This window comes from Topomyia yanbarensis, chromosome 2 (genome assembly GCF_030247195.1).
Source record: "Topomyia yanbarensis strain Yona2022 chromosome 2, ASM3024719v1, whole genome shotgun sequence".
Taxonomy (NCBI): domain Eukaryota; kingdom Metazoa; phylum Arthropoda; class Insecta; order Diptera; family Culicidae; genus Topomyia; species Topomyia yanbarensis.
In genome coordinates, this window is record NC_080671.1 from 299,128,813 (window position 1) to 299,149,226 (window position 20,414).

Here is a 20,414-nt window from a genome sequence, read left to right on the forward strand (position 1 = left end):
TATATCTCGAGGTCACGATAATTTAGAAGTGTGGTGTCTTCGCAATATTTATCAGCGGGTTGAGTGCTGTCCGAAGGTGAATAGATAATTTCAGAATTCAGCCACTACCCGCATAAACGAGAACAATAAATGGATTCATCAGTCTCTACGCATCGCTCGATCGAGATAGAAGTGTTTTGTTTTCGGTCTGTTGGAAAAAGAACAGTGCAGTAATCCGCGTTCAAGGCCACATTCCTCAACCTTTTGTTCGTAAAGCGAGGATTGAACAATAACCAGCTATTTAAGCTGGACTGGTGCGTCGTGGGAAACGAGTATACAGATAAGTGAAATCTACCTTTTTAATACATTTACGGCTTTTTCCCGTCTGCGCGGGTGCTGACCCCGTGCGTTGACGGTGTCGATGGCTTCCTCCCCGGATGGCCAAATGGAGATCGAGTCGACTCCTAAGGCTCTCCCCCGACCCAAACAATATCCAGAGCTCTCGACCGGTCCCTTTGTGGTCTTCTTTCGGCCCAAAACAAAATCGCTGAATCTATTACAGATTTCAAAAGACCTAACGGAACGGTTCTCGGCTGTGATCGAAATAAAAAAGGTCCGCTCAGACAGGCTGAGGGTCGTGCTGACTAACTCAAAGCAGGCAAACGATATTGCTTGCTGCGAGCACTTTACGAAGGACTATCACGTGTATATTCCAGCTGTGAAAGTACAGTCTGAAGGCGTTGTCACCGATGACAGTTTGACATGCGAGGATCTGCTGCAGTACGGGGTTGGCCGTTTCAGAGACCGCTTACTTCAGCCAGTGAAAATACTCGAGTGCAAGCGTTTGCACTCAGTAGTAGTTGCGGGGGATGGTTCAAAAACGTACCCCCAATCAAACTCTTATCGGTTGACCTTCGCTGGTACCGCTTTGCCAAATTACGTCCTCTTGCACAAGGTTCGTCTGCCTGTGCGTCTGTTTGTGCCGCGGGTCATGAATTGCACAAAGTGTAAACAATTGGGTCACACAGCCACCCATTGTAGCAATAAGGCCCGCTGTGGAAAATGCGGGGAGAATCATCTAGATGATTCGTGCAGTAAGAATGCTGAGAAGTGTCCTTACTGTGCAGAGAATCTGCATGATATCTCGGCATGTCCCGCGTACAAACTACGCGGGGATAAACTAAAACGTTCCCTTGCTGGACGATCCGAACGTTCTTTTGCAGAAATGCTAAAGAAAGCTACACCACCAACCTCAACAAACATCTATGCTCACTTGCCTCCTAACGAGGGCGAGGCTGATGACCCACAAGAGGGAACATCTACTAGGGCGCCTAGAAGTTATAGGAAGAGGAGGAACATTTCCTCTCCTAAAGTTCGTTGTAAAGGCCAGAAGGTATCCCTTGACGGGACTCAGAAAGTCACATCTATTGGAAGTGTTGCAACCAAACCGAAGCAATTAGCTCCTGGTCTCGGAGGATTAAACTCAGAGAAGGAGTTCCCAGCACTTCCCGGAACATCAAAAATCCCAAGTGTTCCTCTGTTTCAGTTCGAGAATAATCGCGGCACTGGAATTATCAAACTCTCGGACATTGTGGACTGGATAATAAAAACTTTCAACATAACTGATCCTATTAAAAGTCTTATGTTAGCTTTTCTCCCTACAGTAAGAACATTTTTGAAGCAGTTGACTGCTAAATGGCCCCTCCTTTCAGCGATTGTATCCCTCGATGGCTAACTCATCGAACGAGGTCACGGATTTGATCACTGTTCTACAGTGGAATTGCAGAAGTATCATCCCGAAAATCGATTCCTTCAAAATTTTAATAAATAATTTGAGTTGCGATGCATTTGCATTATGTGAAACTTGGTTAACTTCCGATATAGATCTCAACTTCCACGACTTTAATATTATTCGCCTGGATCGAGACACCCCCTATGGAGGAGTGCTTTTGGGGATCAAAAAGCGCTATTCCTTCTACAGAATTAACCTTCCCTCGATAACAGGTATTGAAGTTGTCGCTTGTCAAGTAACAACCAAAGGCAAAGATCTTTGCATAGCTTCCATATATATTCCCCCCAACACCGCGATTGGGCATCGCCGGCTACATGACATCATAGAATCCCTGCCTGCACCGCGACTAGTTTTAGGCGACTTTAACTCTCACGGTACGGAATGGGGTTGCCTTTATGATGATAACCGTTCCTCTTTAATTCACAATATTTGCGACAACTTCAACATGACAATTCTAAACACGGGTGAAATGACACGGATTCCTCCCCCACCAGCGCGCCCAAGCGCATTAGATTTATCCCTTTGCTCGACCTCACTAAAGTTAGAATGCGCGTGGAAGGTAATCCCTGATCCCCACGGTAGCGACCATCTGCCGATCATAGTCTCAATCAATAACGGCTCAAGGCCATTGGAAACAATCAATATTTCGTATGACCTCACACGAAATATCGATTGGAAGAGCTATGCTGCCGCGATATCCGACAACATCGAATCTACTCAAGAACTTCCTCCGGAGGAAGAGTACAGCTTTTTGGCTGGCTTGATTCTCGACAGCGCGAATCAAGCTCAGACTAAGCCAGTACCCGGCGCGAACATACAAAAACGTTCTCCTAATCCCTGGTGGGATAAAGAGTGCTCAGACGTGTACGCAGAGAAGGCCGCCGCGTTTAAGACCTTCCGGAACGACGGGTTACCCGCTAGTTTTCGACAGTACGCGACGTTAGACAAGCGAATGAAGAGTTTGATGAAAGCCAAAAAACGCGGTTATTGGCGCCGGTTCGTCGACGGATTAACGAGAGAAACATCGATGAGCACTCTTTGGGGAACAGCCCGACGTATGCGAAATCGAAACAGTACTAATGAGAGCGTGGAATATTCAAACCGTTGGATATTCGATTTCGCCAAGAAGGTTTGTCCGGATTCCGCCCCGGCACAGAAGATCTACCGCGCCGCGTCCCGTCACGATAACGCGAACGAAACACCTTTTTCGATGGTGGAGTTCTCACTTGCTCTCTTGTCGTGTAACAATAAAGCTCCAGGGCCAGACAGAATCAAATTCAACTTGTTGAAGAATCTGCCAGACTCTGCCAAGAGACGCTTGTTGAACTTATTTAATAAGTTTCTTGAGGCTAACATTGTCCCACACGATTGGAGGCAAGTGAAGGTCATCGCCATCCAAAAACCAGGAAAACCAGCCTCCGACCACAATTCGTATCGACCGATCGCAATGCTATCTTGTATCCGGAAGTTGTTCGAGAAAATGATCCTATCCCGCCTCGACAATTGGGTCGAAGCAAATGGCTTACTGTCAGATACACAATTTGGCTTTCGCAAAGGCAAAGGGACGAATGATTGTCTTGCGTTGCTCTCAACCGAAATTCAAATGGCCTATGCTAGTAAAGAGCAGATGGCATCAGTGTTCCTAGATATAAAGGGGGCTTTTGATTCAGTTTCTATCAACATTCTTTCAGAGAAGCTGCACCAGCATGGTCTTTCAGCGACTTTAAACAACTTTTTACTAAACTTGTTGTCGGAAAAGCACATGCATTTTTCGCATGGTGACTTATCGACATCACGATTTAGCTACATGGGCCTTCCCCAGGGCTCATGTCTAAGCCCCCTGTTATACAATTTCTACGTCAACGACATTGATGAATGTCTTGACAATTCCTGCACGTTAAGACAACTTGCAGACGATGGCGTGGTGTCTGTTACGGGACCCAAAGCTGTCGATCTACAAGGACCATTACAGAATACCTTGGACAATTTGTCTGCATGGGCTATTAAGCTGGGTATCGAATTCTCCACGGAGAAAACTGAGCTAGTTGTATTTTCTAGGAAGCGTGAACCAGCACAACTACAGCTTCTATTAATGGGTCAAACTATAGCTCAGGTCTTCACAGTAAAATATCTAGGGGTCTGGTTCGACTCGAAAGATACTTGGGGATGCCATATTCGGTATCTGAAACAGAAATGCCAGCAAAGGATCAACTTTCTTCGTACAATAACCGGAACGTGGTGGGGTGCCCACCCAGGAGACCTAATTAGGTTGTATCAAACAACGATACTGTCGGTACTGGAATACGGATGCTTCTGCTTTCGATCCGCCGCGAACATACATTTCATCAAACTCGAAAGAATTCAGTATCGTTGTTTGCGTATCGCCTTAGGGTGCATGCAGTCGACCCATACGATGAGTCTCGAAGTCCTGTCGGGCGTTCTCCCGCTGAAAAATCGATTTTGGGAACTCTCATATCGATTGCTCATTCGATGCGATATCTTGAACCCGTTGGTGATTGAAAATTTCGAAAGGCTTGTTGAGCTCAATTCTCAGACCCGTTTTATGTCCCTGTACTTTGACTACATGGCGCAAAATATTAATCCTTCTTCTTACAATCCCAACCGTGTGCATTTCATAAATACTTCTGAATCTACTGTTTTCTTCGACACATCCATGAAAGACGAGATTAGTGGAATTCCGGACCACATACGCCCACAAGTGGTTCCAAACATTTTTTATAATAAATTCCGAGAAGTCGACTGTGCTAAGATGTTTTATCCTGACGGATCAAACCTCGAAGGATCCACTGGCTTCGGTATTTTCAATCAAAAGTTCACCGCCTCCTACAAACTCAGTGACCCTGCTTCAGTTTACGCCGAAGAACTAGCTGCTATTCAGTATACCCTTGGAGTCATTGACACATTACCCGCAGACCATTACTTCATCGTCTCGGATAGTCTGAGTTCTATTGACGCTATTCGCTCGATGAAACATGGAAAGCATTCCTCGTATTTTTTGGGGAAAATACGGGAGCTACTGAGTGCTTTATCTGACAAATCTTTCCAGATTACCTTGGTGTGGGTCCCTTCTCATTGCTCCATTCCGGGCAATGAGAAGGCGGACTCCTTAGCTAAGGTGGGTGCCATTGAAGGTGACGTTTTTGAAAGACCAATTTGCTTCCACGAATTTTTCAGTATTACTCATCAGAGAACCCTCGAAAGTTGGCAAACCTCGTGGAGCAATGGGGAGCTAGGAAGGTGGCTACATTCGATAGTCCCTAAGGTATCGACGAAACCTTGGTTCAAGGGGATGGATGTGGGTCGTGACTTCATTCGTGTGATGTCCCGACTCATGGCGAACCATTACACGCTGGATGCACATCTCCGACGTATTGGGCTCGTGGAGAGTGGTATCTGCGCTTGTGGCGACGGTTATCACGATATAGAGCACATAGTCTGGGCGTGCACCGAGTACAGTTCCGCCAGGTCTCGGCTTATGGACACCCTCCGGGCCCGAGGAAGACCACCCAACGTCCCGGTTCGAGATGTGTTGGCAAGCCGCGATGTCCTCTATATGTCCCTTATATACACCTTCATAAAAACCATCAATTTAACTGCCCCTTTTTCCTTATCATTCTCAGAAGCGCTCTCTTCCACCTGTACCATACACCCACGATGGTTTGATGCGACTCCAAGGCGACACAAAACATCCCTGTCGAATGAGCCAACAAACACGGGACCTAAAGCACGAACATCACACGCACAACTCGAAATGTAGCCGATCAACATCTGAGCCGCACTACGAAATCGTCTGGAGAAACCCCTGCCATCTCGAGAACGACCACCCGGCGTCCCAGTACATGATTCTTCCTGATGAAGACCACCCTGATTCTGTAATCCATCCGTTGATCTCCCGAAGTCTGAAACTGAAATAATGTTCTCCCCCTGCCATGTTTGTCCACCCTACTTCCCCTGACTCTTATACACAGAAGTAACACCCCTTCCCCCCCCCCTCCCAAATATCTTCATGAAGCATTTAGCTCTTCTTGCCTTTTCTAGTTTTAACTATTATATTATATGATCTCGTTGAAAATGCCCAACTCTACTACCACATAAAATAACTCTAATTAATGTCTCCGAATCTTTACAAAATTTAATCACGCCCTCTAATTATTTCTACTTTTAAGATAGTCGTAAAAATTTTCCCCCTTAGTTAAACATTATTTGCTCCAATAATCTCATTGCTAAAAATGTCAAACCGTATTGCCATAAAAACTAAATGACCCCTCTAATCTTACGAAAATTATACTACCCCCTTGTGTATATGTATAGCTATAAATTAGCCTTAGTTTAATTTCAAAAATCAATATGTAAGCCCCTAGTTTTAAGTAATTTAAAATGTAAAACAAAACAAAATTGGTACCTTTAAGCTAACGCAAACCTGCCTTATCAAATAAACGAATTGAAAAAAAAAAAAAAAACAATAAATGGATTATTTGTACAATAGTTTTTTTTCATAATTTGACATATTGTGATTCGACAATAAACACGCCACACCGTAAAATGTTTCCATCATTTGGGGTATTGTTTCCAGCCGGATAACAATTTGGGGAATATGGCGTTAGGTTATGTTACAATACAAAAGCGACGATTTTTTTCGAACATTTTTTTTCGTGGACTATACATGTACACTACCACAAATAGTCGCTTAGTTGCGAGTTTCTACTATTTCTCGTATAGTTCAAATATATTTTTCTAGCGAAATACTATACAAATAAAAACGTATAAATCAACGGTAGGATTTTGACGAACAATATTGTAAATAGTTAAAGTATGTTTTTGTTACTATACTGGCCATGTCCACCATAGGTTACTATAATGCAATAATAGGACTAATTGTGAAAACAAATTTAGGTTAAAATGATCAATTTAGCAGAAGCGTGCAGAAACTTCTTTACCGACGCTGTCAAAAGGATTAGGCAAAAGTAAAGAACCTTACAATGTTGGTATTTTCCGCATAGTTTGTCACATTTGTAACGCTCGCATATAGTTTTGACTCTATCGATATTTAATAATCGAGATTTGATTACCTGCCATCTGGAAAGTGTTGACATCAGTGGTACTGCCGCTTTATACAATTGAGCTATTTCCGCTATCAAGCAAAGAACACAATTTTCTTCATATTATTGTGAGCTCGTCCCACAGAGACAAGTTATCATCAGGTAGTATAGTAGAGCCTTTGATTGTACCATTATTTTGCCTAATTAATTCATCAATTTTTTGTGCTTTTGCCATAACAAAAATTATTTGCTTAACATTATGATCATTTATTTTAGCAACCCCGCATAGCTAAAAACCATTTGACATAGTCCGAACAATAAACCTGTTGTGGGATATAGTAACCATTAGAGGTGTTGCTTTTATAATGTTCCTACAAAATAAACTTAGATTTTATTCAATGAGTATAACAATAGTTTTACCATATTTTCAATAGTAACGATGAATTGAATGGTTGAATTATAGTAAAAAATTATCCAGTACCATATGTGATATTGTACATGTTGATGGCCATGTTAATGGTTCGAATGTTAAACAAACAATATCTGATATGGTTTCGCTAGTAAACAAAACAGTAAATAGACATTATGTGGGATTGTTGAAATATATTATAATGTACAATGACATCCTATCGTGTAAATATTTAGAACATAAAGCTTATTATTTCTATTGCTATCATTAACATAAGGTTGGCCGAAATATTTTTTTTTCAAATTGAGTGAATTACGTATTACCTGGGATAGAAACATTATCTGATATTGTAAATATTTAGAGTACTTATGCAAAGGTTGCAATAGAAATAATAAATTTATGTTCAAAATATTTACAAGATAAGGGATCCTAACACATTACAATATATTGCAACAAATTGACATAAGGTCTATTTACTGTATTGTTAATAAGCGAAACCATTTTAGATATTGTTTGTTTAACATTCGAACCATTAACATGACCATCAACATGTACAATATCACATATGGTTACAGTACTGGATATATTTACAAGCGTATTACATAAAATAACACTCTTATGATACAAAATTTGTTGTAAACTAAACCCGCACACGTTATAAAATTTGTATTTTGAAACGCTAGCTGCTCAATTGGGTTTTGTACAATGTTAATACAAACTATGCGAATCCGTAGAAATATGTGATACTACATACGTCAAGTATTATAAAATTAATAATTTTGTAAAACTTTTATTTTGTGGTACTTCCTAGAACATCTAGCAGTTCGTGTTTTGAAATTATGTAGGACATCGAACAATTGTATTGTATTGTTTATTTTGGGTTTTAACCGTTAGGTCATTTGCCCATAAAAAGAAAAAAAGGATTACAGAGTTATGTTTACAAGTATTTTTACAAATCATTGTGTTAATTTTTCTCTGGTTTTACTATGTTTCGTTGGTGGTGATGTTTGTATTTGTATTTGTCATATATACACCAACAGGCAATTCAAAGCCCCAATGATGTCTTAATGCTAAACTTATGGCTAACAGTCAAATCGTTACAAACTTAATAAAAAAAATAATACAGTACAAATAAAAACAATACAGTGAAAAAATATATAAAAAACAGCAATGAAGGAATCAGCCGAAATTAACGGGTCCGTTAAAGGTTCTGGAAAATCGTAGACGTAGAGTTGGGCGAGACAAATTAAAGTCAAAAGCTGATGCGACTCGGTTAAAGATCCGTTGTAGACCAGTAATGGCTCCGTGCATGCTATAATTAGTGCGTCGAAATGGCAATCTGAGCATAAGGTTGTTACGCGTTGTTCGAGGTGCGACATTTATATTAATTTGTTCCAAGATGGCTGGGCAATCCAGATGACCTCGCAAAGTATCAGCAACGAACAAAGCCCTTGCTGTATTCCTTCGAACAAGCAGGGGTTCCAAACTAATCTGCTGGCACCGGTTTTCGTATCTTGGCAGACGGATGGGATCTCTCCACGGCAACCTACGAAGCGCAAAACGTAAAAAGCGTCGTTGCACGGACTCAATTCTGTCAACACCGTTATTATAGTTTGAGCTCCAAACTTCGCAACAGTACTCCAGGATTGACCGCGATAAAGAGCAGTACAGCGATTTGAGACAATAAATGTCCGTAAAATTTTTCGCAATCCTGAAGATGCATCCCAGCATTCGAGATGCTTTGCTTGCTGTAAATGAGACATGTTGTTTAAACGTGAGTTGCGAATCTAGTATCACTCCTAGATCCTTCACCTGACTAACGCGTTCGATTTCAGTATCCAGTAGATGGTAGTTAAAACAAACCGGGTCTTTTTTCGTGAGAACGATATCACCGAGCACTTCTTTGGATTTACACACATACGGTTCGTGTTACACCAGTCAGCGAAGGTTTCAAACTGTCGTTGCAGTAATCTACAATCTTCAGTAGAGCGGATGAGAAGAAACATCTTGAGATCGTCTGCGAAGGACAGGCGTGGAGTCTTCAGAACTAGATGGACGTCGTTGAAGTAAAGCAGAAACATCAGCGGTCCCAAGTGACTTCCCTGGGGTACTCCTGACGTAGAAGTAAATGTGGGTGCCGGAAAATCTCCAATGACAACCACTATTTCTCGACCTGAAAGGTAGGATCGAAATAACTGCAACACACTACCGTTAATTCCAAATCTCTCCATTTTAGCGATTGTTATGTCATGGTTCACTTTGTCAAAAGCGGCAGATAGGTCTGTGTAGATAACATCCGTTTGAGCGCGACGTTCCATACTCTCTGTTATGTAGGATGTTAGGCAAAGCAGGGTAGTCGTTGTCGAACGCCCAGACGTGAAGCCATGTTGATCGTCACTTAGGTACTGCTTGAAGTGCGCCTGAAGAGGTTCCATAATCACCAGCTCGAACAACTTCGAGACAGCACTCAATGAAGTAATTCCACGGTAATTATTAACGTCTCGTTTATTGCCCTTTTTATGGACTGGGAACATGTTCGCGGACTTCCAGCAGGATGGAAAAATGCCACCGGCAATAGATGCTCTAAAGATGCGAAGAAGTGGAGTCGCTAAAACGTCAATGTGCCTTTTCAAAAGTACTGAAGGAAGCCATCGGGTCCCGGATTGAAAGACGATTTTAACCGAGAACAAGCTCTGGTAATCATTGTTTCATTGACATCGATAGCGCTTAGAGTTTGGCTCTCGACCGGAACTTGACTAACAGCGAGTTCAATTTGATCAACTGTTAAGGCCTCATCTGTGAACACATTCGCGAATTTCTCCGAGAAAAGTCTGCGCATATCTTGGGGTGTGGTAGCTGTGCGGCCGTTGAAAGTCATAGATGACGGCAATCCGGATTCTTTGCGCTGCTCATTCACATATTTCCAGAAACGTTTTGGGTGCGACTTGAGATTACGCTGAATGTTTTGCTGATATCGATAGAAACAATCTTGACTAGCTCGTTTATAAGCATGGTTGAGACTGACGTAATAGTTTCTAAGTGAGATTGTGCGATACTTGGTAAACCTCCGCAGAGCAGCTCTCTTAATGGACTTCAGTCGTCGCATCGTGCTCGTTTGCCAAGGAGGGCCGGTTTGTTGATGATGAACTTTCTTTGGGACGTGTCTGTCAATAACATAATCTAAAACGTTGGAAAATGTTTGAACTGCGGTATCAACATCTTCGGGGTCCAGAATATTTAGCCAATCGAGAGTGGAGAAGAGGTCTGCAATACTGTGATGATCAGCTTTGTGGAAGTCGTATGAGACGAGGACCGGAGGAACAATGTAATTGTGCGCCAGGGTGCGATCGATCATGGCGATCAATGGTGGGTGATGTGCTACTGGTTTCACTAGAGGAGAGGGAGCCATCACTACTGATGTAGCAAAAACCTGATCGCTGACAAAACAAAGATCAAGGTGGCAGTTATTCTCGTTGGCAATAGGATTAATTTGTAGTAACGTGGCTGAGCTGTAGCTGTCAAGAAGCCTCGCCGCCCCTGAGTGAAGAACGGAGTGATCGGAGTCCGAGTAAAGAAATCCATTGCGGGAAGATTTCCACGAAATGCTAGGGAGATTGAAATCTCCTAGTATGATGATCTCATCAACCGATTTAGCGTCTTCGAGGAAGGTAAAAACTGAGCTGCCGTGTGCGTCAACATATTCGATGTCACGGACTCGGTCGGGTGGGACGTACAACGCACACAAGTACAACTTACGGTCACCAAGCTCGATTATCGACCAGACCTGCTCGAGGCAATCCCAGCAAGTCTTCTCAACAACTCGTGCCTTCAAGCTGCGATGAACTGCTACTAATACACCACCTCCAGTAGATTTACGGCTATTTCTAAGGTTCCGATCGCAACGAAAAACCTCATATCCAGTACCGAACACCTGACTGGAAAGCGTGTCATCGTTTAACCACGTTTCGACGAAGACGATGATATCGAAACTGTTATCGGAGACTGCAAGGCGATACTCCTCAACGGTTGAATTGATACAACCAACGTTTTGGTAGTATAGTAGCAGCTTGTCCCGTCGTTGTCCAAGGCTGGAAATCGAAGAGTTTTGAGGCAAAAAAGAGCTCACAGATGCTTCATACTTGCCTGGTGTAGGTTTGCGGAAAACCCGTCGTCCCAACTCCACCACAAGACCGGGACGGATGCTGGTCGCTGGCTTGAAGGGCTCGACTCTGATGGGGGAACTAAGGGCTTTCTCAGGACTGGTGGCACGTGTGCGTCCCGGTGACCGGGAAAACGGGAAACAGAGGGTTGTGCTCAATGTAGTAGGGCTAGGTATCACTCGCGAACGGCAGCGGGTCGCTGGCATGAAAGGCGGCGTCTGATACCGATAGGAGCTTTGCGCAATTGACTGTGAGCTGGAATCGAAGAACATTTCGGTACTAGAAGGTTTCGAAATGGATGGATACTTGCCGCAGTATGAAGTTTGGAAGACCCTTTTTCCACTCCCGCACACATGACCGGGACGACTGGTGAACGCTGGCTGCAGTAGCTGGACTGTGACGGGGAGATCGAGGGCTTCCACAGTACAAGCTGCGGTGCATCCCGGAGGCCGATGTAACCTATTGACGAAATCTATCCTGTCTCTGCTGGTCGAAGTTAAATTCGCGAACAAGCACTCCAGTTGGCCAAGTAGATGCTCTGAGTGCCACGTCCTTCAGTTCACTCGGAAGCTCGACTCGGAAGGAAACAAAATTGAGCTTTGTTAGATCAGCATCATTCTTAACCAAAAAGATTGCTTTGGGTGTATCGCTTATTCCAAGACATTCTTGGGTCATAGCGACGATATCATCCACTGTATGGCTCGGATCGAGGCGGCTCAGGTAGACCCAGAACTGTTCCCGCTCATCAGCAACTGTTCTGATTTCCCGCTGAATTGCTCGAGTACCACAGACAGCGGCTGCAGTGGCGCGAATTTTAGCGTAATTCTCGCGACTTCTTTTTGGAGTGGGTAGATCCCCCGGAAGTCGCTTGACAGACAACCCCCTTTGAGCTACAGAACCAGAATTAGCCGGAAAATGTGTCTCAATGCGGTTGGAGAGATTAGACACGACTGCGTTCAGGTTATCTACTGCCTCGCACAATTTTTTAGTGTCCGCGATGGAAGCAGCGGAATCGGTTTGCTCCATCCACTTGTTGAAACTGCAAGCACAATTGTCGCACAGCCAGTACAAGTTCTTATTAAATCCGGACAACAAATCCAGAGCAGATCTCTGCATACCAGGAATGCAAGTGCGGTGAAAAACCGATCCGCAGTTGCCACGACATGCAATTTCCTCGATCCCATTAACAGGAGAGTCACATGTTTTACAAGCAGAATTCATTGTTTCTTTCTATCCGCCTTTTTGACGTGTGGGAAGCACTTTCCGCTACTCGCCTGCACATGGCGAACGTACTGCGTTGTGTAAAATTTAGTGGGTGAATCCGCAGTGATGTAAACAATATCACGAGACAAACAAAAAATCACTACTGAAAATCTTTGGTTTTTCGTTTCAAATACACAAACCAACACAAAACTATGCAGGAGATTGGCACGGTGAACGAATATTTTCGACTTCGACGGTAATTTGATGAGTTATTCACACAAATAAAACACTACGAAAAATGAAAACAGTACAGCACACGACAGTACAGTTTACACGATCAATCAACTGTCAACTGATGTTCCCGGTCAGCTTGGCAAGCAGGAAGTTAGCAAAAATTGAGCAAAGCAAAATTGATGCTGGCAGAGTTTCTGCGAGCATTTTGCGCGCTTTGTGCGAGAATTCTGGCAACGAATTCGCTCAAATGCAACAACCGTTTCTGACAGAAGCGGTTAAACCAACCAATGCTGCTCACTTTTATCCAGAATCCAGCCAGTAATGTACGGCTAAGATCTCTGCACGCTTCCTGCCACATCCTTGTCAGATGTTTTGCTCGATTCGTGCTAAATTCTACCAGGTATGAATTGCCAGGATCTTTGCACAGTTTATGTCCGAGTTATGCCAGGGTTTTGCTCGGTTCCTGTCAAAATTTGCCAGAAAACGCGAGCGAATCTGAGTTCGCCCTAGCTTAACTAACCCGACAGGATCCGCGCAGAAATCTGACAGGGCTGCCAAACCAAGACTTACAGAAATCTAGCAGAGCGGTCTCTGCCAGAAAATTTGCTCACTGGGTTGCTGTTGCTTCGTTCATTGGGTCCTCAGGAATTCTCTCTAGCGCCTAGCAGGGTGCTGGCTGATGGTCTGCGATGGGATGTGTTGGTTGCTATTGGGCCGCGGTGAACCCTCCCATCACCCGGTCCGGGTGTGGCGAGGGGCCCGCAGTATTTGTTGGTGAAATTCTTGGTTGTCTGTGTTGCATAATTGTGGGTTTGGTTTGTTTTATAAACTGTCAAAGAGGCCGGCGTCTTTAAGGAAACAGATTATAATTTCCTCTCGGACCGGGTCGTTGGACAGGGCGTCTCTGATGGATAGCGGGAGGTCAGTTCTGGTCCGAAGATCTTGATATTCTAAACAATTAATGAGAATGTGTTCCATCTTTTTCCGGGTCCCACATGTGGGCAGATGAGAGGGGGGATGTTGGACACGGTGTGCACGTGGGTGATTCTAGTGTGTCCAGTTCGGAGTCTGGAGAGAGCTTTTTGTTCCTACATGTTGTCACGGTCTGTCCATTTTTGGTGGGTGCCTTTGATTTTTTGTAGGTGTCCTTGGGATGACTGCCAGTGGCTGGTGAAATCGATTTCTACTTTCTGTTTGAATGCTCTGATGATATCGCAGGTAGGAACCTCTTAGGAGATCATGGTGCGGGCTTTTCGTCCGATGGCTGCCAGGCGGTCTGCCTCGCAGTTGCCCTTAATGTCGCTGTGGCCGGGGACCCACACTAATGTAGTGAGGGTGTCGCAGTTAGCTTCTATTGCTTGCACGTACAGGTGTTTGAAGGTCCCAGTCTCGAGCGCAGTTAGGACCGAAAGGGAGTCCGAAAATACAGCCGTGGGTGTATCGGTGGGTTTTTGGGTGATTGCGGTGAAGATTGCAGCTGCTTCAGCTGTGAAGACAGAAGAAATTATAAGTCATCGAATGATTGGTATGCAGTACTGCGTGTAATATTTACAAGCGTATTACATAAAATAACACTCTTATGATACAAAATTTGTTGTAAACTAAACCCGCACACGTTATAAAATTTGTATTTTGAAACGCTAGCTGCTCAATTGAGTTTTGCACAATGTTAATACAAACTATGCGAATCCGTAGAAATATGTGATACTACATACGTCAAGTATTATAAAATTAATAATTTTGTAAAACTTTTATTTTGTGTTCCTTCCTAGAACATCTAGCGGTTCGTGTTTTGAAATTGTGTAGGACATCGAACAAGACTTATTTTAGGTTTAAAATCTTCAAATCTGTACGTTAGAAAGATTTGAAGAACGTAGAATAGTTTGGGATTGCACTTAGATGTTTTACGTAATATATTGCAGTATGTTGAAGTTTTGTGAACCAGTACAGTAAAATCGGTACATCGTAGAAGCCAATGTGAATCCAATATAATTTCAAATTATAAACTTCTAGAGGTGGATAAGTCATCATTCGTGAAGCTAATGCCTGAATTTAGCATTTTGCACTGTCATAAACTTCCGATGTGTGTATAAAGGCATTGTGGAGCGTGCTGTTTACAACGTATTTTGTACATATACGATTCTGTATGACACATGTAAATATTATGCGTATTTTTTAATGCCAAATTTTTGATTACATTACTCCACTGAGCCTGAAATTATTGTTATCAGAAGTCTTTAATCATTTGGATAATCGAGTTCGAATACAGTAAGATTCCGTTTTTGGCACGTTCCGTTATTGGCATGCTCCCATTTTGGCACCCTCCGATTTTGGCAACAAATGGGTTCCGTTTTTGGCAACATTCTTGTTGTACATAATAAGTCTTAAAAATGCGCAATAGATATTTTTTTGTGTCAATTGACATCACATTTGACTTTATTTCCAAACATGGGAGTCATATTAACCCTCAAAGGCGCAAATTATTTTTTTTTCAAATTTTGTTAAAATTGTCTCATAGTTTCAATACATTACTGTGATAATTTTGAGTTGTTTTTCGCAATGTTGTTTTAAAACAGTGTTATGCATTTAAGTGTTACCTATATTTCATACTATGTTAATGTGTTTAATGATCACAATAAGTATAGAGATATATTACTTATGTATAATATAATTGGTAACAGTGTAACTAGTGTCTGACGGAATCAATTTGTATAGTAAGACCCAGAGTCTGTGCATTTTGAGAGTCAAGTACGAAGGAATACACTGCATAATAAGACTAGTTCTGGAGGAAATTTTCTATAGAACCTTAGTAACATTGCGAGCCTCGTTCTTTTTGGATTATTTCGACGTCAATACAAAACTTGGCACTAAATTTTCAGTACATATCGAAAGCTGACCATGATGCGTCCCAAAGCCGTATTTAGGAATACAAAACTGATGGCCCCCAAATAGTTTGGTTTAGCTCTATGATGTCTTTGGCAAATTTGCTAGTTTTTTGGCGATTTTTTTCAAATGAATGGAATTAGGGTGGTCCTTGTGGTTGAGGTGTACAAAGTATCGACTGTTTAGATGCATGAAGTTTACCTGCGCAATGCCCTATAATATAATAACACAAATGAATAGAAGCAAGTTTGCTAAATAAACAAGGCTATTTATAATGGTTAATTTGTTATGATTTTTTTAAAGATTTTATAAAAACAGTGTTGCTTATATTATCTTCTGATGTGTTAATTTCTCGCAAATGCATTGTTCTAGAGATTTTTGGAACTTTTATTGGAGCACATTTTCACCGTAGCACTGATGTTTCAAGAAAGGAGATTATAACTACTAGAGGGAACAAAGCGCTACTGTCTCCGAGTATTCACGGACTGAAACATGGGGTCTCGCTCTAGCATATTGTATCCCATTACTTGGACATGTGTGTACCCGGGCAATATGTGTCAAACTAATGGGCCTAGCATATGTAAGAGCGAGATGATAAATTATCAGTGTTAACAGCAGCATGCGACCTCTAGCAGTTATAATCTCTTTTGTTTCAATCCCTTTTGTTTGGATAGTTGCAAGTGATTTATACAGGTTTTCTTCAAACCTAACTATCTTAAAACATTGCAGTTTGATTTTCAATCTATCAATTCCATCTGGAAGATCGACGATTGGTTAGTTATAGAGAACAAAATCTGTTTATTTTTTAAAAGAGCTGTGTTTTTAAATAAAATTGTTCATTAATATTCACGAAAGAAAAGATAACGATCCCAGGAGCGAATGTCATGATAACATTTATCACACTTTGAAACTTTTCTTTATTATTGTATATTTTCGAAGATTTAGGAATAAAACATTTATTTCTAGATATATTTTTCATAAAAAATGTTAATGAGCCATCTACATAAGTTATAAAGTATAGATGTCTTTAGTATATGTGTTAAAAATATCAAACAACTTTGCTGAAGAAAGTTTTTTGATAGAACACCTCTGTCAAAAGATAGAACTGATCTAGATCAGTTTCTACTTATCTAGATCAAAACCAAAGTTGTCAAAATAATTATCATTTTCATCTAAGATACTTTGCTAAAGACACTAATCTTCCAGGATATATACCCAAGGCGCTAGAGGTTTTAAGCGTCGAAAGTAGCATTCTGCCCCACCGTACGACGTCTGAATTTGATAAAAACATGAAGAAAATTGAATTTGCTTATTTTTTTCTTTCATCTCATTCCGTTTCACATATGACTAAACAGCCTTGAAACATTTTTGAAATTGTTAATTGAAAATCTAAACTTTAAAAATAAGGTTCCATTTTTGGCACGGATCCGGTTTTGGCAACTGAAAAAAATCAAATTGTTGCCAAAAACGGAATCCTACTGTATTACCCCACATTAAATTCTCTCAAAATTCTTTCAGAACAGAATATATTGTTAAACAAGCCCTAGAAAAAATTGTAATCGAGACGGTTCAATAAGTTGAACTAGAGAAACACAAAAATTACCATTTTACAAAAATTGAATAACTTTTGCAATTTCTGCTTTAATTTCCAATGAAAATATAATTTTTAGAACTGCTTTATTTTGCCGAAAATTTTGACCACACGCTCATTTTTCTTCAAAAAATGACGAAAAATTAAGAAAAAGTTCAATAGATACGTAAATAACGTCAGAATCAGTAGTAGCACTAAAACAAAATGTTCTCATAACCCTCCGAGCTCTCGATCGAAGCAGTTCGTTTTCTGGTGCTGTGCATAAAGTGAACAAGAATAAATTGTCAGTGAAGGTCAACCATTGTTCGAGGCAGTCTTTGTTCGCCGGTGCCCAGGCTGGTGAAGTGAATACCAGAATAGCCGGAATCGCCGCTATATAAGCTAAGTATTTTTTTTTTTCTTCTTTCATTTCCCTTTCCCCGCTCGGTCTCTACTTCTGCCCTTTCCCCTGAATATAAGTTTCATCTCTCGTTTACACCACGTGTTATCCTCGTGCCTAAATGGCCGAGGGCGAAGTAACATTGGATGGGAATGATATTCCCATGGATATACCGGATAAACCCGAAATTACTCCTTCCCCTGATTCCCCCAGTCCTCCCCGTATTAAAACATACCCAGCCAGTTCGACTGGACCCTGGGTGGTGTATTTCCGGCCCAACACGAAATCGCCCAATATTCTAGAAATCTCACGGGAGCTGACTGCCAACTACCCGTCCGTGGCTCAGATAACACGTGTTCGAGCTAATAAGATACGCGTTATAGTAAATGACCTCGACCAGGCAAACCAGATTGCTCGCAGCGAGCGTTTTACGAAGCAATTCAAAGTGTATGTGCCTTGTAGAGTTGTGGAGATCGATGGGGTCGTCGCCGAACCGGGTCTAAAGTGCGAAGACCTGTTGAAGTACGGGGTTGGCTGCTTTAAGGACCCTTCACTTCAAAAGGTGAAAATTCTGGAATGCAAGCAATTGTATTCCGCAAAAACTGAAGATGATAAGACAACTTATTCTCCGTCAGACTCGATTCGGGTGACTTTCTCCGGATCTGCTCTTCCCAACTATGTCCTCCTGGATAAGGTTCGCCTACCTGTTCGCCTATTTGTACCGCGGGTAATGAACTGCAGCAATTGCAAGCAACTGGGCCACACAGCCACTTATTGTGGCAATAAAAAACGGTGCGGCAAATGCGAGGGAGAGCATGAGGATGACGCTTGCGGTGGAGAAACTGAGAAGTGTATTTACTGCGGGGGCCCTCCGCATGCTCTTAAGTCATGCCCGGCGTACAAGCAGCGCGGGGATAAAATTAAGCGCTCCCTTAAGGATCGCTCGAGGCACTCTTATGCAGAAATGCTAAAGAATGCTTCGCCATCTGTCCCTTCCGAAAATTCCTTTGCTCTTTTGGCTGGCGTTGAGCAAGAATCTGACGACCCACAAGAGGGAACATCATTGGTTAACCCAGGGGAATCCAGGAAGAGGAGAAATCTAGCCTCCCCTACATTGCCTCGTAAGGGTGCCAAGGTGTCGTCCACTCAGAGTGCGCCAACCGCAATCAATAAATCCAACGGAAGTGATGCACAAAAGCCGAAGCAATTTGCTCCAGGACTTGGAAATATTAATTCTAACAAGGAGTACCCACCACTTCCAGGGACACCAAAAACCCCAAGTGTCCCCTTTTTCAAACAGATACTCAGTCCAGTAGCGGACTAATGAAATTTTCTGACATAGTGGACTTAATTTTCACAGCTTTCAATGTTACTGATCCTCTTAAAAGCCTTCTGATACGTTTTCTCCCTATAGTGCAAACATTTTTGAAGCAGTTGACTACTAAATGGCCCCTCCTTGCAGCGATCGTATCCTTCGATGGCTAAGTCATCGAACGAGGTCACCGATTCGATCACTGTTCTACAGTGGAACAGCAGAAGTATCCTCCCGAAAATCGATTCCTTTAAATTTTTACTAAATAGTTTAAAATGTGATGCTTTCGCATTATGTGAAACTTGGTTAACTTCCGATATAAATCTCAACTTCCACGACTTTAATATAATTCGTCTGGATCGAGAAAACCCCTATGGAGGAGTACTTTTGGGGATCAAAAAGTGCTATTCTTTCAACCGAATTAACCTCCCTTCGACACCAGGCATTGAAATTGTCGCTTGTCAAGTTTTAATCAAAGGTAAAGACCTTTGCATTGCTTCCATCTACATTCCTCCTAGAGCCTCGGTAGGGCACCGAACGCTTTGTAATATCACGGAATCCTTACCGGCACCGCGGCTAGTTCTGGGAGACTTTAACTCGCACGGTACGGTATGGGGCTGTCTTCATGATGATAATAGATCAACATTAATCCAAGATCTTTGCGATAATTTCAACATGACCATCTTAAACACGGGAGAAATGACGCGGATTCCTACACCACCAGCACGCGCAAGCGCGTTGGATTTATCTCTATGCTCGACTTCGCTACAGTTAGATTGCATGTGGAAGGTGATCCCTGATCCCCACGGTAGCGACCATTTGCCTATCGTGATTTCAATTGCTAACGGTTCAAGACCATCGGAAACAATCAATGTATCGTATGACCTCACACGGAACATTGATTGGAAGAGTTACGCGACCGCGATATCCGTTAAAATCGAATCCACTCAAGAACTTCCTCCGGAGGAAGAGTACAGGTTTTTGGCTGGCTTGATTCTCGACAGTGCGAATCAAGCTCAGACTAAACCAGTACCCAGCGCGAATACCCATGGACGGTCTCCAACACTGTGGTGGGATAAAGAGTGCTCAGAGCTGTACGCGGAGAAGTCCACTGCATATAAGGCCTTCCGGGAAGACGGGTTACCCGCTAGCTATCTACAGTACGCGTCGCTAGAAAGGCGAATGAAGAGTTTAATAAAAGCCAAAAAACGCAGTTATTGGCGCCGGTTCGTCGACGGGTTAACGAGAGAAACAGCGATGAGCACTCTTTGGGGTACGGCTCGACGTATGCGTAACCGTAATAGTACCAACGAGAACGTGGAATATTCAAACCGTTGGATATTCGCTTTCGCCAAGAAGATCTGTCCGGACTCTGTCCCGGTACAGAAAACGTGCCGCGCCGCGTCTCCTCC

General features: G+C 42.5%; 2 protein-coding genes across 6 annotated transcripts in view; one reads left to right on the top strand and one right to left on the bottom strand.

The window, feature by feature from the left end:
* LOC131683342 (uncharacterized) overlaps positions 1-20,414 on the bottom strand; it is an 88,712-nt gene that overhangs the window by 31,942 nt on the left and 36,356 nt on the right. Inside the window, exons 4-5 of one of the 4 annotated variants that reach the window (XR_009304509.1) lie at positions 9,053-14,323; positions 6,326-8,988 (exon numbers count right to left, since the gene is read on the bottom strand). The exons of 1 other annotated variant lie outside the window; for it this stretch is intronic. Coding sequence is in view for 2 of the 3 variants with exons in the window: in XM_058965222.1 (XP_058821205.1) it covers positions 9,870-11,672 (1,803 nt within the window). In the remaining variant the exon portion in view is untranslated. Of the gene's footprint in view, positions 1-6,325; positions 14,324-20,414 lie in introns of those variants that run through there. 2 more of the 4 variants (XM_058965222.1, XM_058965223.1) reach the window with 2 other exon arrangements.
* Positions 1-20,414, top strand: part of LOC131683341 (serine/threonine-protein kinase Pink1, mitochondrial) — a 73,183-nt gene that overhangs the window by 31,634 nt on the left and 21,135 nt on the right. The window lies entirely within an intron of this gene.